Source organism: Salmo salar, chromosome ssa23 (assembly GCF_905237065.1).
Source record: "Salmo salar chromosome ssa23, Ssal_v3.1, whole genome shotgun sequence".
Lineage (NCBI taxonomy): Eukaryota > Metazoa > Chordata > Actinopteri > Salmoniformes > Salmonidae > Salmo > Salmo salar.
The window spans coordinates 44584049-44609486 of NC_059464.1; the positions used below are offsets into that span (position 1 = coordinate 44584049).

The window sequence follows — 25438 nt, forward strand, 5'->3', positions numbered from 1 at the left end:
GAGAGCATCCTGACTGGTTGCATCACTGCCTGGTACGGCAACTGCTCGGCCTCCGACCGCAAGGCACCACAGAGGGTAGTGCGTACGGCCCAGTACAAAACTGGGGCCAAGCTTCCTGCCATCCAGGACCTCGATACCAGGCGGTGTCAGAGGAAGGCCCTAAAAATTGTCAAAGACTCCAGCCACCCTAGTCATAGACTGTTCTCTCTGCTACCGCACGGCAAGCGGTACCGGAGCGTTAAGTCTAGGTCCAAAAGGCTCCTTAACAGCTTCTACCCCTGCTGAACAGGCAATCAAATGGCTACCCGGACTATTTGCCTTGACCCCCTTTTTTTTTTTACATTGCTGCTACTCGCTGTTTATTATCTATGCATAGTCACTGCCCCTATCTACATGTACATATGACCTTAATTACCTCGACTAACCTGTACCCCCGCACATTTACTCGGTACCGGTACCCCCTGTATATAGCCTTGTTATTTTTTTTACTTTTTTTAACTTTATTTTATTTAGCAAATATTGCCTCACTGCAGTGTTCGTTAAGGGCTTGTAAGTAAGCATTTCACAGCAAGGCAACACCTGTTGTATTTGGCCCATGTGACAAATACAATTTGATTTGATTTTCAAGAAGTACAATATCTGGGGTGGCAGGGTAGCGTAGTGGTTAGAGCATTGGACTAGTAACCGAAAGGTTGCAAGATCGAATCCCCGAGCTGCCAAGGTAAAAATCTGTCTTTCTGCCCCTTAACAAGGCAGTTAACCCACTGTTCCTAGGCCGTCATTAAAAATAAGAATTTGTTCTTAACGGACTTGCCTAGTTAAATAAAGGTAACAAAAAAAAAGTTTTGTATTGTAAATCATGTTACAGAAACTTATAGGATCATGTCCATACAGTATGTTTTCCATGGAAACCACCAGGCGATAGCATGTCAGGACATGTGGTGTGTCATTGATTTTCAACAAAGATCCTCAATACACTTACGGTGCAGTGGTATGTGCTGCACACTGCAATGTCACCCATAACAGTGGTATAGGTTCAATAAATTGCAGGAGCAGCAGTATCTCTCTAGCTTTCCATGATGTATCTAATGTACTGGTGTAGGTAGGCTGTGCTGGTCTGGTCATATTCCACAGGTCAAATTAGCCTGAAATCCAGATTTTCTTAACGTTCCACTTCCTGTACACTGTGGGAGGAGCTGAATTGGTTTTAGCTTGACTACTCGCGTCCGTTCTTCCGTCCTCCCCTCGTATGCTTTTGAAAAATATCAAAAGGTAACGGAGGAGCGGAAATGTAGAAACAAAGGCACTTTTATGAAACGAGACTCCTGTCGTACTGTATGTTCGGCATATGACACTGAGAACAGGGAGTTGAATGTTATCACAAACTGACTGGTACCCAGGCTAAGAATGAACAGCTACTTATGTCAGACAACTAATCCTTCCAGTCCTTTTTGTCCCTGCATTCCTGGCCAAGATGACCTAAGGCATCTTGGCCTCTTAGAAAAAAAAGATGCTATCTAGACCCTGAAACGCTTCTTCGGCTGTCCCCATAGGACAACCCTTTGAAGAAGGCTTTTTGGTTCCAGGTAGAACCCTTTTGGGTTCCATGTAAAACCTTTTACATAGAGAGTTCTAGATGGAACCCAAAATAGTTCTAAATGTAACCAAAAAGGGTTCTACCTGGAACCAAAAAGGGTTGTCCTATGGGGAAAGCCGAAGAAGCCTTTTTTGTAAAGGTGAGTAACTCGTGTCCTCTGGAAGAACACTAGAGCCTGGTCCAGCCTGTGTAGGGCCTTGTACACCAGGCCCATGTTGAAATAGAGGTCTCCATTGGATCATGTTGGTTTATTCTGTCACATTACAGAACAGGAGCCTTTGAGTCTGTCTGGTTATAAGTGAATGGCCAAAAGTGATGGCATTATGCAACAGGTTTTCTACCAACAAACTTTATCAGTGTGTGTTTTGCGCCAAGCCTGGTTCTATCTATTTAACTCCTATGGTTGTTGTCATGTAAATGCCCAAAGGAGTTGTCAAGACAACACAAACAGATCTGGGACAAGGCTATTTCGCTCCTCGGTGCCATGATAACAAGTTTTACTTAAAAAATACAAGACACCATTTTTTTAATTTTTTTATTATGCATCCAAGTAATAATATTTGTTTACACAAACAGGAATACATTTGTCACATTGAAATAGTTTGGATACTATTTCCATGACAACAATACAAAATCAAAAACAGAAAAAGCACACCAATAAACCAACATAATAATTGAATATTACACAATGGCAACAAAACTTTTAACTGCCATACATGAAATTCATGAATTGTAACAGAAGTTGTTGTTATATTTGTTATTTCTCAGGGTTTCCTTAGATACGCACGTGGTCTCTTTCAATGCACAGAGTATGAAGTGTATGGTCAAAATTGCAATCTAAAGCCTACTTTAAAGCTATACCTTCTGCAATTACAACGCAGACATTACTACAACAACAAAAATTACATCAAATGGGGCTGGGTTAATTGTCTGCATGAACCTCATTTACATAAAACTGACAGAGGTGTAGTCCAAATGGAATCTCATTTACATAAAAATGACAGAGGTGTAGTCCAAATGGAATCTCATTTACATAAAAATGACAGAGGTGTAGTCCAAATGGAATCTCATTTACATAACAATGACAGATGTGTAGTCCAAATGGAATCTCATTTACATAAAAATGACAGATGTGTAGTCCAAATGGAATCTCATTTACATAAAAATGACAGAGGTGTAGTCCAAATGGAATCGTAAGAGGTGAAATATTATATATACATAATATTACTTTTCCAGTGTTGCGGATTGCTACATTTAAGCACATCATTATGAACTAACCATTCTGTATCTTTACCTATTAAAAGAGTAACAATAGCCTGTTCTACAGGGTTTCTCCATGTAGACTGACTATTGGAGCGCCCATCAGCAGCGGGCTAAAGGCCTTGTACTGTGATCAGTCGCTCATACGTAGCACACCAGTCTGGTTACTAAAGGCTATGACATGTAATAACAGGCTATAAACCGTACTCTGATCATTCACACATACGTAGCACACCGGTCTGGTTACTAAAGGCTATGACATGTAATAACAGGCTATAACTCTTCTACTCCCTCTACCACAGGGTTTCACCATAGCACACTGAGAGAGCAAGCCTGTGTGTGTGTGTGTGTGTGTGTGTGTGTATTTGGCTCCCAACATGACATTCCTCTCCTGATTAACTTTACAGTAACACTGATCTGAACCAGACAGATATTTTCTTTTAAAGTCCTTGACAAGTGAATGAATCTCTCTGACTCTAACTCATGGTAATCATCTCATATTTGTCCTTAAGACTGCTGTCCTCCTCCAGATCTTCTTCCTCCTCTTCGTCCTCCTCCTCTTCCTCCTCGTGGGGTTTCTCAGGCTGTTTGTGATGCATCTCGATGAACAGGAAGTAGACCAGGGCCCCGACCACACCCCCTATCATCGGCCCCGCCACCGGGACCCACCACCAGTAGTCTGACGTGCTGTGTATAGGTAGGCACACACACACATACACACACATTACAAGAACACATAACACATGCAATAGATGAAGGTATAAGAACAGATTATCCAGCTGTCCTTCTGGATAATGCTGTGATGCGGCCACACTTATAAATATGTTCTTAAGCCTTGTACAGTGCATTCGGAAAGTATTCAGACCCCTTGACTTTTTCCACATTTTGTTACGTTACAGCCTTATTCTAAAATTGATTAAATTGTTTTTTCCCCCTCATCAATCTACACACAACACCCCATAGTGACAAAGCAAAACTTTTTTTTTAATGTTTGCAAATGTATTAAAAATAAAAAACGGAAATATGACATTTACATAAGTAGATTGAAGCACCTTTGGCAGCGATTACAGCTTCTTGGGTATGACGCTATGAGCTTGGCACACCTGTATTTGGGGAGTTTCTCCCATTCTTCTCTGCAAATCCTCTGAAGCTCTGTCAGGTTGGATGGGGAGCATCACTTCACAGCTATTTCCAGGTCTCTCCAGAGATATCCGATTGTGTTCAAGTCCGGGCTTTCGCTGGGCCACTCGAGGACATTCAGAGACTTGTCCCGAAGCCACTCTTGCATTGTCTTGGCTGTGTGCTTAGGGTCATTGTCCTGTTGGAAGGTGAACCTTCGCCCCAGTCTGAGGTCCTGAGCGCTCTGGAGCAGGTTTCATCAAGGATCTCTCTGTACTTTGCTCTGTTCTTCTTTCCCTCGATCCTGACTAGTCTCCCAGTCCCTGCCACTGAAAAACATCCCCAGACCATGGTGCTTGCCTACGGAGCTGTGAGGGGAACGGCACCTCCGTACCTTCAGGCTCTGATCAGGCCCTACACCCAAACAAGGGCACTCCGTTCATCCACCTCTGGCCTGCTCGCCTCCCTACCTCTGAGGAAGCACAGTTCCCGCTCAGCCCAGTCAAAACTGTTCGCTGCTCTGGCACCCCAATGGTGGAACAAGCTCCCTCACGACGCCAGGACAGCGGAGTCAATCACCACCTTCCGGAGACACCTGAAACCCCACCTCTTCAAGGAATACCTGGGATAGGATAAAGTAATCCTTCTAACCCCCCCCTTAAAAGATTTAGATGCACTATTGTAAAGTGGTTGTTCCACTGGATATTATAAGGTGAATGCACCAATTTGTAAGTCGCTCTGGATAAGAGCGTCTGCTAAATGACTTAAATGTTAAATGTTAAAATGTTAAATGCTGCCACCACCATGCTTCACCGTAGGGATGGTGCCAGGTTTCCTCCAGACGTGACACTTGGCATTCAGACCAAAGTGTTCAATCTTGGTTTCATCATACCAAAGAATCTTGTTTCTCATGGTCTGAGAGTCCATTAGGTGCCTTTGGCAAACTCCAAACGGGCTGTCATGTGCCTTTTTACTGAGGAGTGACTTCCATCTGGCTACTCTACCATAAAGGCCTTATTGGTGGAGTGCTGCAGAGATGGTTGTTTTTCTGGAAGGTTCTCCCATCTCAACAGAGGAACTCTGGAAAGTATTGTAGGTAATACTCGGTAGGGTCTGTAGAATGGACAGTTGAAGTCGGAAGTTTACATACACCTCAGCCAAATACATCTAAAATCAGTTTTTCACAATTCCTGAATGTGAAATGTCAGAATAATAGTTGAGAGAAGGATTTATTTCAGCTTTTATTTCTTTCATCACATTCCCAGTGGGTCAGAAGTTTACATGCACTCAATTAGTATTTGGTAGCATTGCCTTTAAATTGTTTAATTTGGGTCAAACGTTTCCGGTAGCCTTCCACAAGCTTCCCACATAAGTTGGGTGAATTTTGGCCCATTCCTCCTGACAGAGCTGGTGTAACTGAGTCAGGTTTGTAGGCCTCCTTGCTCGCACACGCTTTTTCAGTTTGCCCACAAATTTTCTATAGGATTGAGGTCAGGGCTTTGTGATGGCCACTCCAATACCTTAACTTTGTTGTCCTTAAGCCATTTTGCCACAACTTTGGAAGTATGCTTGGGGTCATTGTCCATTTGGAAGACCCATTTGCGACCAAGCTCTAACTTCCTGACTGATGTCTTGAGATGTTGCTTCAATATATCCACATAATTTTCCTCCCTCATGATGCTATCTATTTTGTGAAGTGCACCAGTCCCTCCTGCAGCAAAGCACCCCCACAACATGATGCTGCCACCCCCGTTCTTCACGGTTGGGATGGTGTTCTTCGGCTTGCAAGCCTCCCCCTTTTTCCTCCAAACATAACGATGGTCATTATGGCCAAGCAGTTCTATTTTTGTTTCATCAGACCAGAGGACATTTCTCCAAAAAGTATAATCTTTGTCCCCATGTGCAGTTGCAAACCATAGTCTGGCTTTTTTATGGCGGTTTTGGAGCAGTGGCTTCTTCCTTACTGAGGGGCTTTTCACGTTATGTCGATATAGGACTCGTTTTACTGTGGATATAGATACTTTTGTACATGTTTCCTCCAGCATCTTCACAAGGTCCTTTGCTGTTCTGGGATTGATTTGCAGTTTCGCACCAATGTACATTCATCTCCAGGAGACAGAACGCGTCTCCTTCCTGAGCGGTATGACGGCTGCGTGGTCCCATGGTGTTTATACTTGCGTACTATTGTTTGTACAGATGAACGTGGTACCTTCAGGCATTTGGAAATTGCTCCCAAGGATGAACCAGACTTGTGGAAGTCTACAATTTTTTTCTGAGGTCTTGGCTGATTTCTTTTGATTTTCCCATGATGTCAAGCAAAGAGGCACTGAGTTTGAAGGTAGGCCTTGAAATTCATCCACAGGTACACCTCCAATTGACTCAAATGATGTCAATTAGCCTATCAGAAGCTTCTAAAGCCATGACATAATTTTCTGGAATTTTCCAAGCTGTTTAAAGGCACAGTCAACTTAGTGTATGTAAACTTCTGACCCACTGGAATTGTGAGACAGTGAATTATAAGTGAAATAATCTGTCTGTAAACAAATGTTGGAAAAATGACATGAGTAGATGTCCTAACCGACTTGCCAAACTATAGTTTGTTAACAAGAAATGTGTGGAGTGGTTGAAAAACGAGTTTTAATGACTCCAACATAAGTGTATGTAAACTTCTGACTACAACTGTATATACTTGAAAATGTATCAATTGACCAATTTGGCATATTTGGGCAAACTCCTGGCAGGCTTGATACAAAATATTGTGTAGTGATGTAATTATTCACTGGATCAATCTGAAACTTTGCACACACAATGCTGCCATCTGTTGGCCAAAATCGAAATTACACGTAGACTCCAATCTGAATGTATGACCTTTCTCTTGCATTTCAAAGATGATGAAAAAAAGATATAGATATATAAAAACTCATGTTTTTTTGTTTGTATTATCTTTTACCAGATCTAATGTGTTATATTCTCCTATATTAATTTCACATTTCCACAAACTTCAAAGTGTTTCCTTTCAAATAGTACCAAGAATATACATAAATGTATCCTTATTTCAGGTCCTGAGCTACAGACAGTTAGATTTGGGTATGTCGTTTTAGGCGGAAATTGAAAAAAAGGGTCCGATCCTTAATTTAAGAATGATGGAGGCCACTGTGTTGTTAGGGACCTTCAATGTTGCAGAAATGTTTTGGTACCCTTCCCCAGATTTGTGCCTCGACACAATCCTGTCTTGGAGCTCTATGGAAAATTCCTTTGACCTCATGGCTTGGTGTTTGCTCTGACATGCACTGTCAACTGTGAGACCTTATATAGACAGGTGTGTGTCTTTCCAAATCATGTCCAATCAATTGAATTTACCACAGGTGGACTCCAATCAAGTTGTAGAAATATCTCAAGGGTGATCAATGACAACAGGATGCACCAGAGCTAAATTTCGAGTCTCATAGCAACGGGTGTGAATACTTATGTAAATAAGGCATTTGTTTATTTTTAATACATTTGCAAACATTTCTAAAAACCTGTTTTCACTTCGTCATTATAGGGTATTGTGTGGAGATTGATGGTAAAAAAAATGCTTTAGTGTAATAAAATGTGGAAAAAGTCAAAGGGTCTGAATACTTTCCGAATGCACTATAAGTGCGGCTAGATGCGGCCGTCACAGAATTATCCAGACTTTCCGAATGCACTATAAGTGCGGCTAGATGCGGCCGTCACAGAATTATCCAATAGGACAACTGTTTATTTTTTACAGCACCATTATAATTTAAATCTCAGTCTACTTTCCAAGCTCCAAAGCTTTGAAAGTTCAATTCAATAGTAGGCAGGCAGTAACCCAACGGGGTAGCACAGAGCATGACAACAGATAATTAGCTAACATTGACTGCATGTGATGTGAGGTGTTGTGATGTGTTGCTGTGCATGTGAGGTTATATAACACCAATCAACACAGGGTTGTTTTTTCACCTATCAATACCAGACAATCAAAGGATGATTTGATTAAAACGGTCAACTAATAATCAAGCTAGTTTTGGAATAGATCCAGTAAATGGAACTAGAAGTTTGTGAAACAGTCTTTGATCGACATGAGTTACCCTGAACCCTTCTATATGAGTTACCTGAACCCTTCTATATGAGTTACCTGAACCCTTCTATATGAGTTACCTGAACCCTTCTATATGAGTTACCTGAACCCTTCTATATGAGTTACCTGAACCCTTCTATATGAGTTACCTGAACCCTTCTATATGAGTTACCTGAACCCTGCTATATGAGTTACCTGAACCCTTCTATATGAGTTACCTGAACCCTTCTATATGAGTTACCTGAACCCTTCTATATGAGTTACCTGAACCCTTCTATATGAGTTACCTGAACCCTTCTATATGAGTTACCTGAAGACTTCTATATGAGTTACCTGAACCCTTCTATATGAGTTACCTGAACCCTTCTATATGAGTTACCTGAACCCTTCTATATGAGTTACCTGAACCCTGCTATATGAGTTACCTGAACCCTTCTATATGAGTTACCTGAACCCTTCTATATGAGTTACCTGAACCCTTCTATATGAGTTACCTGAACCCTTCTATATGAGTTACCTGAACTCTTCTATATGAGTTACCTGAACCCTTCTATATGAGTTACCTGAACCCTTCTATATGAGTTACCTGAACCCTTCTATATGAGTTACCTGAACCTTTCTATATGAGTTACCTGAACCCTTCTATATGAGTTACCTGAACCCTTCTATATGAGTTACCTGAACCCTTCTATATGAGTTACCTGAACCCTTCTATATGAGTTACCTGAAGCCTTCTATATGAGTTACCTGAACCCTTCTATATGAGTTACCTGAAGACTTCTATATGAGTTACCTGAACCCTTCTATATGAGTTACCTGAACCCTTCTATATGAGTTACCTGAACCCTTCTATATGAGTTACCTGAACCCTTCTATATGAGTTACCTGAACCCTTCTATATGAGTTACCTGAAGACTTCTATATGAGTTACCTGAACCCTTCTATATGAGTTACCTGAAGCCTTCTATATGAGTTACCTGAAGACTTCTATATGAGTTACCTGAACCCTTCTATATGAGTTACCTGAACCCTTCTATATGAGTTACCTGAACCCTTCTATATGAGTTACCTGAACCCTTCTATATGAGTTACCTGAAGACTTCTATATGAGTTACCTGAACCCTTCTATATGAGTTACCTGAAGACTTCTATATGAGTTACCTGAAGACTTCTATATGAGTTACCTGAACCCTTCTATATGAGTTACCTGAAGACTTCTATATGAGTTACCTGAACCCTTCTATATGAGTTACCTGAAGACTTCTATATGAGTTACCTGAACCCTTCTATATGAGTTACCTGAACCCTTCTATATGAGTTACCTGAACCCTTCTATATGAGTTACCTGAACCCTTCTATATGAGTTACCTGAACCCTTCTATATGAGTTACCTGAACCCTTCTATATGAGTTACCTGAACCCTTCTATATGAGTTACCTGAACCCTTCTATATGAGTTACCTGAACCCTTCTATATGAGTTACCTGAAGCCTCCCCAGTCTGCTACTGCAGTGAAGTGCTGTGGCCCCGGGTGTCTGGCAGGGCTGAGGGGGTACTTACCTCTAATCTTAGCCGCATATATTATACAGTATTATATTATGAGTTACCTGAACACCTCCCAGCCCCAGCCTGCTACAGCAGTAAAGAGCCGTGGCCCCAGGTCCCTGGCAGGGTTGAGGGGGTACCCACAGTTCAGCCCCATGGACACCCCGATAGCCATGATGATCAGGCCGATGCACAGCGGCTCCATGCCCCTAGGGGCGCCGATGTTCTTCCCATCGTTGATGGCCAGGATACACAACACCAGCATGCCTGTTCCCGCTGCCTGGAGAGTACAATCAAAGAATACAGTATGAAGATAGGCAGAATGCCTGTTCACGCTGCCTGGAGAGTACAATCAAATAATACAGTATGAAGATAGGCAGAATGCCTGTTCCCGCTGCCTGGAGAGTACAATCAAAGAATACAGTATGAAGATGGGCAGAATCCCTGTTCACGCTGCCTGGAGAGTACAATCAAAGAATACAGTATGAAGATAGGCAGAATCCCTGTTCACGCTGCCTGGAGAGTACAATCAAAGAATACAGTATGAAGATAGGCAGAATCCCTGTTCACGCTTGTCGGCGATGTCATGGCGATGTTGGCTAGCGAAGTGATCGACGGTTGTCTCACGATGAACTGTGCATGTGAAGGCTGTCAAATTAAAGACACTTCTTCGATATGAAGTTGTTTTTGACTAAAATAAAAACGTATCAGTTTGTCGCTCACGAGGTTGGAGTAATAACATGTTCAACTACTGAAGACATCTTGAATCTTGGTTGTTCCTTTAGATTAAAAAAAATAAAAAACAATTAAGGAAGAGCTTTTCACTTCTCTCATTGACTTTTGGTCTGTTTCGGAAAACGCTCCCGGAAGTCTCTCAATGTTGCGCCTCTGGGTTTAAAATCTCTGTGGTAAGATGATTTCAAAAATAATTTTATTGTTGACAACAGCATTGGGTCAATTACATTTCAGTTCAGTCAATTCAGGAAGGAAATGGACCCTGGTTGATCATTTAAATAAAATTACATTCAGTAACACCTGGTGATATTTTAATTTATTTTAATATTACAGCAGGATACAAAGAAAATAGTTGAAATGTTATTCTTTATATTTGTTGGGAGAACATAATGTTATTCTTCATCCAGACTGCATCACATCCGGCCGTGATTGGGAGTCCCATAGGGTGGCGCACAATTGGCCCAGTGTCGTACAGGTTTGGCCGAGGTAGGCCGTCATTGTAAATAATATTTTTTTTTTTAACTGACTTGCCTAGTTAAATTTAAAAAAATTAAATATATATTTGTTGGGAGAACGTAATGTTATTCTTTGTATTTTTTGGGACAATGTTATTCTTTATATTTGTTGGGAGAATGTTGGGAAAACATTTCCACTGCATTTCAGCCCTACCACAAAAGGACCAGCTGACATCATGTCAGTGATTCTCTCGTTAACACAGGTGTGAGTGTTGACGAGAACAAGGCTGGAAATCACTCTGTCATGCTGATTGAGTTCGAATAACAGACTGGAAGCTTCAAAAGGAACTCTGGTGCTTGGAATCATTGTTCTTCCTCTATCAACCATGGTTACCTGCAAGGAAACACGTGCCGTCATCATTGCTTTGCATAAAAAGGGCTTCACAGGCAAGGATATTGCTGCTAGTAAGATTGCACCTAAATCAACCATTTATCGGATCATCAAGAACTTCAAGGAGAGCGGTTCAATTGTTGTGAAGAAGGCTTCAGGGCGCCCAAGAAAGTCCAGCAAGCGCCAGGACTGTCTCCTAAAGTTGATTCAGCTGCAGGATCGGGGCACCACCAGTACAGAGGTGTGAGTGCATCTGGACACACAGTGAGGCGAATACTTTTGGAGGATGGCCTGGTGTCAAGAAGGGCAGCAAAGAAGCCACTTCTCTCCAGGAAAAACATCAAGGACAGACTGATATTCTGCAAAAGGTACAGGGATTGGACTGCTGAGGACTGGGGTAAAGTCATTTTCTCTGATGAATCCCCTTTCTGATTGTTTGGGGCATCCGGAACAAAGCTTGTCCAGAGATGTCAAGGTGAGCGCTACCATCAGTCCTGTGTCATGCCAACAGTAAAGCATCCTGAGACCATTCATGTGTGGGGTTGCTTCTCAGCCAAGGGAGTGGACTCACTCACAATTTTGCCTAAGAACACAGCCATGAATAAAGAATGGTACCAACACATCCTCCGAGAGCAACTTCTCCCAACCATCCAGGAACAGTTTGGTGATGAACAATGCCTTTTCCAGCATGATGGAGCACCTTGCCATAAGGCAAAAGTGATAACTAAGTGGCTCGGGGAACAAAACATCGATATTTTGGGTCCATGGCCAGGAAACTCCCCAGACCTTAATCCCATTGAGAACTTGTGGTCAATCCTCAAGAGGCGGGTGGACAAACAAAAACCCACAAATTCTGACAAACTCCAAGCATCGATTATGCAAGAATGGGCTGCCATCAGTCAGAATGTGGCCCAGAAGTTAATTGACAGCATGCCAGGGCGGATTGCAGAGGTCTTGAAAAAGAAGGGTCAACCCTGCAAATATTTACTCTTTGCATCAACTTCATGTAATTCTCAGTAAAAGCCTTTGACACTTATGAAATGCTTGTAATTATACTTCAGTATTCAATAGTAACATCTGACAAAAATATCTAAAGACAATGAAGCAGCGAACTTTGTGAAAATTAATATTTGTGTCATCCTCAAAACTTTTGGCCACGACTGTACACACAACACCTCATAATGACAAAGCAAAAACAGATTTTTAGATATTCTTGCAAATGTATTAAATATAAAAAACTAAAATATCACATTTACATAAGTATTCAGACCCTTTAGTCAGTACTTTGTTGAAACACCTTTGGCAGCGATTACAGCCTCAAGTCTTCTTGGGTGTGAAGCTACAAGCGTGGCACACCTGTATTTGGCGAGTTTCTCCCATTTTTCTCTGCAGATCCTCTCAAGCTCTGTCGGGGGGGGGGGGTCGCTGCAAAGCTATTTTCAGGTCTCTCCCAGAGATGTTCGATCGGGTTCAAGTCCGGGCTCTGGCTGGGCCAATCAAGGACATTCAGAGACTTGTCCCGAAGTCACTCCTTCATTGTCTTGGCTGTGTGCTTAGGGTCATTGTCCTGTTGGAAGGTGAACCTTTGCCCCAGTCTGAGGTCCTGAGCTCTCTGGAGCAGGTTTTCATCAAGGTTCTCTCTGTACTTTGCTCCATTCATCTTTCCCTCAATCCTGACTAGTCTCCCAGTCCCTGCCACTGAAACACATCCCCCCACTGCATGTTGCTGCCATCACCTTGCTTCCCCGTAGGGATGGTGCCAGGTTTCCTCCAGACGTGAACCTTGGCATTCAGGCCAAAGAGTTCAATCTTGGTTACATCAGATCAGATAATATTGTTTCTCATATTCTGAGAGTCCTTTAGGTGCCTTTTTGGCAAACTCCAAGTGGGCTGTCGTGCCTTTTACTGAGGAGTGGCTTCCGTCTAGCCACTCTTACCATTAAGGCCTGATTGGTGGAGTGCTGCAGAGATGGTTGTCCTTCTGGAAGGTTCTGCCATCTCCATAGAGGAACTCTGGTGCTCTGTCAGAGTGACCAGAGGGTTCTTGGTCACCTCCCTGACCAAGGCCCTTCTCCCCCGATTGCTCAGTTTGGTCGGGCGGCCAGCTCTAGGAAGAGTCTTGGTGGTTACAAACTTACTCGGTTTAAGAATAATGGAGGCCACTGTGATCTTGGGGACCTTAACATTTAAAAAAAATGTTTTTTGAATAAGTCTGTAACGTAACAAAATCTGGAAAAAGTCAAGGGGTCTGAATACTTTCCGATGGCACTGTATAGTATTTTTTGGTCCTAACTATTACAGATCATGGCCTTTTAAACCCACCCCTCAGCTACTCTCAGTCCATCCCACCTATCTCTGTAAAGCTACTCTCAGTCCATCCCACCTATCTCCGTAAAGCTACTCTCAGTCCATCCCACCTATCTCCGTAAAGGTACTCTCAGTCCATCCCACCTATCATCGTAAACCAGACTTATGATCTCCATCTGCAATATATTTTTAAACTGTGCTGTTTTACATAAATTCTGAACCTTTATAATCGCATAATATTTACAGATAGTAAAATATGAATCTTTAATATACAAATGGTGTGTATATTATATTGTTGATTGATTGACTATGGGTTTCCAAATCTCTAAAACAGTGCTATTTGTAGGGTTCGTTTCATGTAAATGTTGTGATTTTTCAGCCGCTCTTAAACCTGTGACCAGAAACAAGCTACATAGGGGCAATACCAAAAGAAGTGATCTAATGATTCTGTCTCTTTGCAGCAAAATCTGCAAAGCTGGGATAAATAAATACAATTCAAATAAATGGTTGCATGCCCCATATACAGGACATAACATTCTGTAGGTGGCAAGAATTGTATATTATCATTTAAATTGAGTGTTGCTTTGTGTATCAGTTCATAAACGATGTACCATGAAAACGGAACATCGGAAATCTCTTCCCACCTATTTTGCAACCTGTATGGCGCCGCTGTCAACATTTTGGTTCTCAAATGAAACTGGTATACAGTGACTTCAGAAAGTATTCATACCCCTTGACTTATTCCACATTTTGTTGTGTTAGCCTGAATTCAAAATTGATTAAAAAATAAAATGTCCACCCATCTACACACAATACCCAATCCCATAATGATAAAGTGAAAACATGTTTTTAGAAATGTTTTAAAATTTATTGAAAATGAAATACAGAAATATCTAATTTACATAAGTATTTACACCCCTGGGTCAGCACATGTTTGAATCATCTTTGCACACGTGGATTGTACAATATTTAAACATTAAACAATTCTTCAAGCTCTATCAAGTTAGTTGTTGATCATTGCTAGACAGCCATTTCCAAGTCTTACCATAGATTTTCAAGCCGATTAAAGTCAAAACTGTAACTAGGCCACCCAGGAGCATTCAATATCGTATTGGTAACCAACTTTGGCCTTGTGTTTTAGGTTATTGTCCTGCTGAAAGTTGAATTTGTCTCCCAGTTTATGTTGGAAAGCAGACAGAGCTAGGTTTTCCTCTAAGATTTTGCCTGTGCTTAGCTCTATTCCGTTTATTTTTATCCTAAAAAAACTCCCTAGCCCTTGACGATGACAAGCATACCCATAACATGATGCAGCCACCACTCTGCTTAAAAATATGAAGAGTGGTACTCAGTGATGTGTTGTGTTGGATTTGCCCCAAACATAACACTTTGTATTCAGGACATAAAGTTAATTTCTTTGCCATATTCTTTGCAGTATTACTTTAGTGCCTCGTTGCAAACAGGATGCATGTTTTGGAATATTTGTATTCTGTACAGGCTTCCTTCATTTAACTCTGTCATTTAGGTTAGTATTGTGGAGTAACTACAAAGGTGTTGATTCATCCTCAGTTTTCTCCTATCACAGCCATTCGTACTAATCTACTGGATAACCAGTTCTTATAAACATTTGTATGACTGAAGCTTTTAGTGGGAAACTCATTTTCATTATATAAACAAGCATGTTTAATTTAGTCTGGTTGGCATTCCAAATCAAGTTAAATATTTCTTGCTCATATAATTTCAAAAAAGAACCATAAGGAAACTATGATGTGACTGAAGAGTTAATCAGTGTGATATAAATACAGGTATTTTCCCTCTCCATGGTTGCAAGATCTTGTTTATTTTTTTGCTAAATTTCTATTTAAATTTGTTGTAGTGAGTTAATTGATATATTTCGGGATATGAATGCCAAGTATGTCTTCTTCACCGGCAGACCATTTTATTGATAAACTACAGGCCGCTGTAAAAGTTGTGTATTTTAATGATGCAATAAGTAATATGGTACATTTATCATAATTAGGTTTTAGTCCAGAGAGGTTAGAGAAATATTCCAGATTCTCAATGAGATTGTGCATCCAGTGCAGGGATCCAAATTCCAGATTTAAGAGAGAACTTGAGTCACTGGCATAGATTGACACTTTTGTTTTTAAGCCCTGGATTTTTAACCCCTTGATATTATTGTTGGTTCTGATACCTAACATTTTGATGGCCAGAGCCAATAGATACTGAGACAATGTACAACCTTGTTTTTGTCCTTTTGACAGTTCAATACTTTCTGAGATGTAGCCATTATTTACTATTTTACACCTCAAGTTACTATACATAACTTTAACTCATTGTATAAGAGATTCTCCAAAATAAATAATATATCAATTCTAGTTGTACTTTATCAGCGGCCTTTTCAAAGTCAGCTATGAAAACCAGGCCTGATTTCCCAGATGTTTCATAGTGTTCTATTGTTTCCAGTACTTGTCTTATATTATCTCCAATGTATCGTCCATGTAAACAACCTGTCTGATCAGGATGAATAATAACAATACCTATTTAATTCTATGCGCCCTGCATTTTGCAAAAATGTTGGAGGCCCCTTACACAACACTGAAGTGTAAGGGGCCTCCAATTTTTTTAAATGGAGTGGATCTTTATATTTCTGTGATCACTGTGATCCTATTTCAGTAATAATGATATCAGACCTTCTTGTTGAGTGTCTGATAATCTACCATTTTATATGAGTGGTTAAAACACGCTAATAGTGGATCTTTGAGTACATCAAGAAAAGTTTGATATAACTTGAGCCCTGGAGTTTTTCCCAGACTGTTCCTCCTCTGTAATCTGGCCTTCATATGAGTCTTTCTGTATAGCTGTTAATTTCACATTATTAATAGGGTAAAAAAGTCATTATAGGTAACATCCTTCAGTGGTGATGTTATTCTTTATATTTGTTGGGAGAAAGTAATGTTATTCTTTATATTTGTTGGGAGAATGTAATATTATTCTTTATATTTGTTGGGAGAAAGTAATGTCTAAGACAGGATGCAACACCACCGTGATTGTTACTGTGTTGTGTCTGTGTTGATGTTAAAGTGTTAAGTAGGTAAGTGTGAACATCAGAACAAGGGTCATTGGCCCCAAAACCCAGCTAACGAGGGGATGTGATGTGTAGGAAAGTGGGACAATCAATTTGCATTAGCAACATGTCCCAGAGAACTGTGGATGTAAAGGTTTAATGGCCTAACTCTGACAAAACATTGTGTAACTAGAGCAGACTGGAGTACCAGAGGGGTCGACTCTCTCCTCTCAACCCCTTGATTTTGTCTCGCCTGGTTTGCCTAGGTGGTGTTCATTAAGGCACGCAACGGACATTTTTGGCAACAAAAAACTAAAATGTGTAGGTAGTAGGTAGGTAGTCACTCAGAGAATTTTCATCTGTGTGGTGCCTAATGAACATGATGCTGGTCTCTCCCCCTGGTCTCCCTCCCCGGTCTCTCTCTCCCCCCTGGTCTCTCTCTCCCCCCGGTCTCTCTCTCCCCCGGTCTCTCTCTCCCCCCGGTCTCTCTCTCTCCCCCCTGGTCTCCCTCCCGGTCTCTCTCTCCCCCCTGGTCTCTCTCTCCCCCCGGTCTCTCACTCTCCCCTGGTCTCCCCCTCTCCCTGGTCTCTCTCTCTCAACTCTGGTCGCTCTCTCCCCCTGGTCTCTCTCTCTCCCCCGGGTCTCTCTCTCCCCCTGGTCTCTCTCTCCCCCCTGTCTCTCTCTCCCCCTGGTCTCCCTCTCCCCTGGTCTCTCTCTCTCCCCCGGTCTCTCTCTCTCCCCCTGGTCTCTCTCTCTCCCCCGGTCTCTCTCTCTCCCCCTGGTCTCTAACTCCCCCTGGTCTCTCTCTCCCCCGGTCTCTCTCTCTCCCCCGGTCTCTCTCTCCCCCCTGGTCTCTCTCTCTCCCCTGGTCTCTCTCTCTCCCCTGGTCTCTCTCTCCCCCCTGGTATCCCTCTCCCCTGGTCTCTCTCTCTCCCCTGGTCTCTCTCTCCCCTGGTCTCTCTCTCTCCCCTGGTCTCTCTCTCCCCCCTGGTCTCCCTCTCCCCTGGTCTCTCTCTCCCCCCTGGTCTCTCTCTCCCCCCTGGTCTCTCTCTCCCCCGGTCTCTCTCTCTCCCCCCGGTCTCTCTCTCTCCCCCTGGTCTCTCTCTCCCCCCTGGTCTCTCTCTCCCCTGGTCTCTCTCTCCCCCTGGTCTCCCTCTCCCCTGGTCTCTCTCTCCCCCAGTCTCTCTCTCTCCCCCGGTCTCTCTCTCTCCCCGGTCTCTCTCTCCCCCGGTCTCTCTCTCTCCCCCTGGTCTCCCTCCCCGGTCTCTCTCTCCCCCCGGTCTCTCTCTCCCCCTGGTCTCTCTCTCCCCCGGTCTCTCTCTCTCCCCCTGGTCTCCCCCTCTCCCTGGTCTCTCTCTCCCCCCTGGTCTCTCTCTCCCCCTGGTCTCTCTCTCCCCCTGGTCTCTCTCTCCCCCTGTCTCTCTCTCTCCCCCTGGTCTCCCTCTCCCCTGGTCTCTCTCTCTCCCCCCGGTCTCTCTCTCTCCCCCCTGGTCTCTCTCTCCCCCCTGGTCTCTCTCTCCCCCCGGTCTCTCTCCCTCCCCCCGGTCTCTCGCTCTCCCCCTGGTCTCTCTCTCCCCCCTGGTCTCTCTCTCTCCCCTGGTCTCCCTCTCCCCCTGGTCTCCCTCTCCCCTGGTCTCTCTCTCCCCCAGTCTCTCTCTCTCCCCCGGTCTCTCTCTCTCCCTGGTCTCTCTCTCTCCCCCGGTCTCTCTCTCTCCCCCTGGTCTCCCTCTCTCCCCTGGTCTCTCTACCCCTGGTCCCCCCCAGCCCCCCTGGTTCCCCCCCCCGTCTCTCTCTACCCTGGTCTCTCTCTCTCCCCCTGGTCTCCCTCTCTCCCCTGGTCTCTCTACCCCCTGGTCCCCCCCCGTCTCTCTCTCCCCTGGTCTCCCTCTCTCCCCTGGTCTCTCTACCCCCTGGTCTCCCCCCCAGCCCCCCTGGACTCCCCCTCTCCCTGGTCTCTCTCTCCCCCTGGTCTCTCTCTCCCCCCTGGTCTCTCTCTCCCCCCGGTCTCTCTCTCCCCCTGGTCTCCCCCTCTCCCTGGTCTCTCTCTCCCCCTGGTCTCTCTCTCTCCCCTGGTCTCTCTCTCCCCCTGGTCTCTCTCTCCCCCTGTCTCTCTCTCTCCCCCCTGGTCTCTCTCTCTCCCCTGGTCTCTCTCTCCCCCTGGTCTCTCTCTCCCCCTGTCTCTCTCTCTCCCCCTGGTCTCCCTCTCCCCCCGGTCTCTCTCTCCCCCGGTCTCTCTCTCTCCCCCTGGTCTCTCTCTCTCCCCCCGGTCTCTCTCTCTCCCCCGGTCTCTCTCTCCCCCCCTGGTCTCTCTCTCCCCCCGGTCTCTCTCCCTCCCCCGGTCTCTCTCTCTCCCCCTGGTCTCTCTCTCCCCCCTGGTCTCTCTCTCCCCTGGTCTCTCTCTCTCCCCCCTGGTCTCTCTCTCCCCTGGTCTCTCTCTCCCCCTGGTCTCTCTCTCTCCCCCGGTCTCTCTCTCTCCCCCTGGTCTCTCTCTCCCCCTGGTCTCTCTCTCCCCCGGTCTCTCTCCCTCCCCCGGTCTCTCTCTCTCCCCCTGGTCTCTCTCTCCCCCCTGGTCTCTCTCTCCCCTGGTCTCTCTCTCTCCCCTGGTCTCTCTCTCTCTCCCCTGGTCTCTCTCTCCCCCTGGTCTCCCTCTCCCCTGGTCTCTCTCTCCCCCCAGTCTCTCTCTCTCCCCCCGGTCTCTCTCTCTCCCCGGTCTCTCTCTCCCCCGGTCTCTCTCTCTCCCCCTGGTCTCTCTCTCCCCCTGGTCTCCCTCTCTCCCCTGGTCTCCCAGCCCCCCTGGTCCCGTCCCCCCCCGTCCCCCCCCGTCTCTCTCTACCCTGGTCTCTCTCTCTCCCCCCTGGTCTCCCTCTCTCCCCTGGTCTCTCTACCCCCTGGTCCCCCCCCGTCTCTCTCTACCCTGGTCTCATTCCCCCAGGTCTCTCTCATCGTGACCCTTGACCTTGTCTCACTTGATCTATGAGGCCATCTACAATGGTCAGAGACCTGGCACAGTAGGATGCAACATACACACACACACTCTTACCTGGTCTATGAGGCCTCCGAGGATGGTTAGGGACCTGGCAGGGTAAGAGGCAAAGATGTGACCGGTGGCGTTAATACCAGTCACTGATAAAATCCCATTGGTGAAGTCCATGAACGCATCTACATGGGTGACAATGTCACAGTTAGAAAATCAAACTTAGCCATTCAGAAGATGAAAGGATAACACCACATATTGATAAGACGATGGACGTTTGCTTCAAAAATCAATCTTCTATTGCACCTTGGTTAGAAAGCGGGATAGTGACAGCTTCTTTACTTCCAGAGCACATGACAACAGTTCATAACAGCAGTTCATAACAGCAGTTAATAACATCTGTTGTTCATAACAAACATGTAAAATATGTTTGTTTGGCAGGAAATATGAGTTAAACCAGTTGACCTGATTTGTTCCAATACGCCCCAAGCCTTTTAAACATGTGCAATCTGTTGGAACAGTTACATGGGCATTTGGTCATCAACAACAGATCACCGTGGTGATAGCAGAATGCAGAAATGTGTTGTTTGTTGTATCACAGTAAGCTTTTATTAAAAAATCACATTTGAGAGCAGCAAAACAGTGAGCAGACATTCTCTTTTTCTACTGTCCAACTCCTGTTATTACTTCCGATGTCCGTAACAGAATGCAGACGTGGCCAGACTACTCACCATAATACAGACGTGGCCAGACTACTCACCATAATACAGACATGGCCAGACTACTCACCATAATACAGACATGGCCAGACTACTCACCATAATACAGACATGGCCAGACTACTCACCATAATACAGACATGGCCAGACTACTCACCATAATACAGACATGGCCAGACTACTCACCATAATACAGACATGGCCAGACTACTCACCATAATACAGACATGGCCAGACTACTCACCATAATACAGACATGGCCAGACTACTCACCATAATACAGACATGGCCAGACTACTCACCATAATACAGACATGGCCAGACTACTCACCATAATACAGACATGGCCAGACTACTCACCATAATACAGACATGGCCAGACTACTCACCATAATACAGAATGCAGACATGGCCAGACTACTCACCATAATGCAGACATGGCCAGACTACTCACCATAATACAGACATGGCCAGACTACTCACCATAATACAGAATGCAGACATGGCCAGACTACTCACCATAACACAGAATGCAGACATGGCCAGACTACTCACCATAATACAGACATGGCCAGACTACTCACCATAATACAGACATGGCCAGACTACTCACCATAATACAGACATGGCCAGACTACTCACCATAATACAGACATGGCCAGACTACTCACCATAATACAGACATGGCCAGACTACTCACCATAATACAGACATGGCCAGACTACTCACCATAATACAGACATGGCCAGACTACTCACCATAATACAGACATGGCCAGACTACTCACCATAATACAGACATGGCCAGACTACTCACCATAATACAGACATGGCCAGACTACTCACCATAATACAGACATGGCCAGACTACTCACCATAATACAGACATGGCCAGACTACTCACCATAATACAGAATGCAGACATGGCCAGACTACTCACCATAATACAGACATGGCCAGACTACTCACCATAATACAGACATGGCCAGACTACTCACCATAATACAGACGTGGCCAGACTACTCACCATAATACAGACATGGCCAGACTACTCACCATAATACAGACATGGCCAGACTACTCACCATAATACAGAATGCAGACATGGCCAGACTACTCACCATAATGCAGACATGGCCAGACTACTCACCATAATACAGACATGGCCAGACTACTCACCATAATACAGAATGCAGACATGGCCAGACTACTCACCATAACACAGAATGCAGACATGGCCAGACTACTCACCATAATACAGACATGGCCAGACTACTCACCATAATACAGACATGGCCAGACTACTCACCATAATACAGACATGGCCAGACTACTCACCATAATACAGACATGGCCAGACTACTCACCATAACACAGAATGCAGACATGGCCAGACTACTCACCATAATACAGACATGGCCAGACTACTCACCATAATACAGGCCAAACACTGCCGCAGCTCCAGCGAAAGCACCAAGGAACTGAGCGCTGACATAGACAGGGAATTTATAGAACTTGAGTTTTCCCAGGATCACCATGGCCAAGGAGACAGCAGGGTTCACATGGGCTCCTGGGAGAGAAGAGAGAGCCAGGTGATGGCTCTATCTCAATGATTCTTACATATACATTTAAGTCATTTAGCAGACACTCTCATCCAGAGCGAATTACAAATCGGTGCATTCACCTTATGATATCCAGTGGAACAACCACTTTATAATAGTACATCTATATCTTAATTTTTTTTGGCGGGGGGGTAGAAGGATTACTTTATCCTATCTTCCTGTGATTCCTCCCCATCCTATCTCCTTGCCTCCTCAACCATATTGAAGAAGGTCAAAAGGTACTTCCCCCGCAAGATCTTCTTCTCCAATACGTTTTGAGAAGGAAGCGAGGAGAAAGGATGGGTGAAATGACGGAAAAATGAATTGAGAATGAGCCAGTGAAAGAGGAGAGAGGGTTGGAGAAATGACGGAATAATGAATTGAGAATGAGCCAGTGAAAGAGGAGAGAGGATGGGAGAAATGACGGAATAATGAATTGAGAATGAGCCAGTGAAAGAGGAGAGAGGATGGGAGAAATGACGGAATAATGAATTGAGAATGAGCCAGTGAAAGAGGAGAGAGGGTGGGGAGGTTGGAAAGAAAGCCGTCTACACTACTAGATGAAGAGACATATTACAGATATATGCTCTCACTATAACGTAATTCCAGCGGCTGAAATTACTGCTAAGTGACATATATTAAGACCAGCTATACTCCGTGTCTCTCTTCAACATATTTAAACCTGCATGAGCATGATCTTAAACCTGCATGATGTTACTGTTGTTGTTGGTATGCAAACTATCCCATTTTCAATCCCTCTCTGTGAACTATTTGTTGTATTCACAATCAGCCTAGCAGTGTGTTGGAGCCGGTCTCTGTCACAGAGAGGCCACTGCCTAAGATCAATGGAGTTTGTAGGACATTTACTGCCCAAGGTTATGAATGGCCTGGATGGGGCTGGAGCACAACAGGGCTATGGGTGAGAAATCAATCGCTAGTTCAGATGTATTAACTGTGAACACTGGAGCTGGCACGTTCTGCATCGGTCTAGAACGTGAGGTGACAACATGACTGTTGACAGGGTGCAGGGGGGTTATGTTGTCAGATGAACTAAATTACTCTAAAGGATTGTCTTGTGTTACAATGTTATCATCAAACAACTCAAATGTCTTAACGTTTCACTTCAGTAAGCATTGTGTGTGTGTGTGTGTGTGTGTGTGTGTGTGTGTGTGTGTGTGTGTGTGTGTGTGTGTGTGTGTGTGTGTGTGTGTGTGTCTGTGTGTGTGTATACACAGTAGGTTCCAGGAACTTTTAAAAACGATTGGTTTAATTGAGATGGCATCCCCTCATTGATTGAACTGAATTCCAATATCTAATTTGAAAAGGCATTGATCCCTGCAAACTCCAATTAATAACAAAACACCATTCATTACATAATAGTACTAATGCATTGTGAATCTTTTTCTGTTTTTGTCAGTACCTCAATCAGCCATGTATTGGGTTGGCTGATAATTTCACTGGGAGGTAGATATCTTTGATACAGCTTTACTGCAACATTAAACTCTGGCAAAATGGCAGAGAGAGTTTGTCACATCAACAATGCACCGTTGCTTCATAACAGGCTTTTTTTTAACTATATTTTTAAACGCACTCAATTGTAGTGTGATTATTATAATGTGATATGATAATTACCTGACACTCCTCCGGCCACGTACACTGCCATCATCAGTCCTACAGAGAAGCCTATATGGATGGTGAGAGTCTCCCCCATGGCATTACGACTCAGGACCGTCTGAGCAACAGACCCAACGCCAAACAACTAACACAGGAGATGAAGAGAGGGAGAGGGAAGGGGAGGGAAGAGAGGGAAGAAGAGAGGGAAGAGAGGGAGAGGGAAGAAGAGAGGGAAGAAGAGGGAAGAGAGGGAAGAAGAGAGGGAAGAGAGGGAAGAAGAGAGGGAAGAGAGGGAAGAAGAGAGGGAGAGGGGAGAGGGAAGAAGAGTTAGTCCAGGTCTAGCCAAGCAAATAAACATTAATCCCATTCAGTATAATACTATCAGTTACATTTAGTTTGTAAGAATTTGAATTAATTCTGATTACACTTTACTAATTTGTACTAACCCTAATCCTAATTTAATCATAATCATAAACCTAACCCTACTTTAATCATAATCCTAACCCAAATTTTATTCTAACCCTAACCTAATTGGGGTGGCAGGTAGCCTAGTGGTTAGAGTGTTGGGCCAGTAATCCCCAAACTGACCAAATCTGTCGTTCTGCTCCTGAACAAGGCAGTTAACCCACTGGTCCTAGGCTGTCATTGTAAATAAGAATTTGTTCTTAACTGACTTGCCTAGTTAAATTAAAAATAATCCTAATCAAAACCTAATTTGGTTGTAATCCTACCCCTAATTGAATCATAATAATTGAATCATAATCCTACCCTTAATTGAATCATAATCCTAATGTAATCATGTGAAATAACATACATGTATTTTTATGTAATTGCTCAATAAGATAACTCATATTGAGAGGTTACAAATTGCCCTTGTAAGGCAATTTCTCACCAAAACACATTGAATATGAAGCCAGCAGTACTTACAACCAAGATAAAAGTCCCCAGGAACTCAGCCAGGAACTCCTTGAGTATCCCATGTTTCAGAGCATAGCGTTGTCTCATAGTTCTCTTGTGTTTCATCTCCATGTATCACCGTGCCAACGCGCTGTCAAAACTGACAGTTATCCAACAGTCTCACAGTGTCTCTGGAGCATCGCTAGATTCCCACCACCTCCAGACACTCCCCCGTCCTCTACCCCTACCAGACACTCCCCCGTCCTCTACCCCTACCAGACACTCCCCCGTCCTCTACCCCTACCAGACACTCCCCCGTCCTCTACCCCTACTAGTCACTCCCCCGTCCTCTACCCCTACCAGACACTCCCCCGTCCTCTACCCCTACCAGACACTCCCCCGTCCTCTACCCCTACCAGACACTCCCCCGTCCTCTACCCCTACCAGTCACTCCCCCGTCCTCTACCCCTACCAGACACTCCCCCGTCCTCTACCCCTACCAGACACTCCCCCGTCCTCTACCCCTACCAGTCCAGGGGCGAAAATCTGATATCAACTTTGGAGGGGACAATTACATTACATTTTCTCAAGCGCAATTCCTGAGGGGGACACCAAAAGTAGTGCTGAAACAGGGGCGAAAATCTGATATCAACTTTGGAGGGGACAATTACATTACATTTTCTCAAGCGCAATTCCTGAGGGGGACACCAAAAGTAGTGCTGTAACACATAGCCTACATTGTAATATGGTAAATGTATATTGAGGAACCAAAGAAATAAGGTGTTTGCCGTACTCCTAACTACCGGTACCCAAAACTACACAACTAATCACAACAGCAATACCATTGCCTTTAACAAATCTTAGTTCAGTCACCAGTTTAAGTTGAGAGTGGGGGTATCCATGGCATTTTCCAATTATGTTCCTATTTTACAAGTCAAAAAAATTGAGAACCTTTCATAATGTTGCCAAACAAAGACTCAACAAACTTACCTGAGACTCCCTGTCTCTGCCAGTCTGTCCCTGCATATCTGTCCCCAACTCTGCTGTCTGTGTGCCATCCGTTGCCTGCTCTGCCTAA

At 44.2% G+C, this 25438-nt stretch overlaps 1 protein-coding gene across 1 annotated transcript; it reads right to left on the bottom strand.

Annotated features, from left to right (window-relative positions):
- Positions 1–2127: 2127 nt before the first annotated feature.
- On the bottom strand, positions 2128–24572 carry LOC106584734 (aquaporin-9). Its single transcript, XM_014170268.2, has 6 exons — positions 24391–24572; positions 23482–23608; positions 21681–21818; positions 19597–19715; positions 9667–9884; positions 2128–3544 (listed from the first exon to the last, which is right to left on the bottom strand). Exons 1-6 carry the CDS (start codon positions 24490–24492, stop codon positions 3334–3336), a joined length of 915 nt encoding a protein of 304 aa, XP_014025743.1. The 5' UTR covers positions 24493–24572; the 3' UTR covers positions 2128–3333.
- Positions 24573–25438: the final 866 nt, after the last annotated feature.

Bases quoted from the DNA above. Each gene is read 5' to 3' on its own strand.
- LOC106584734 (XM_014170268.2), bottom strand. From the start codon at position 24,492: ATGGAGATGAAACACAAGAGAACTATGAGACAACGCTATGCTCTGAAA. The intron at 19,716-21,680 runs GTGAGTAGTCTG...TCACCCATGTAG, and splicing joins AGTGTTTGGCCTGTATTATG to ATGCGTTCATGGACTTCACC. The intron at 3,545-9,666 runs GTAACTCATAAT...ACCTATACACAG, and splicing joins TGGGGCTGGGAGGTGTTCAG to CACGTCAGACTACTGGTGGT.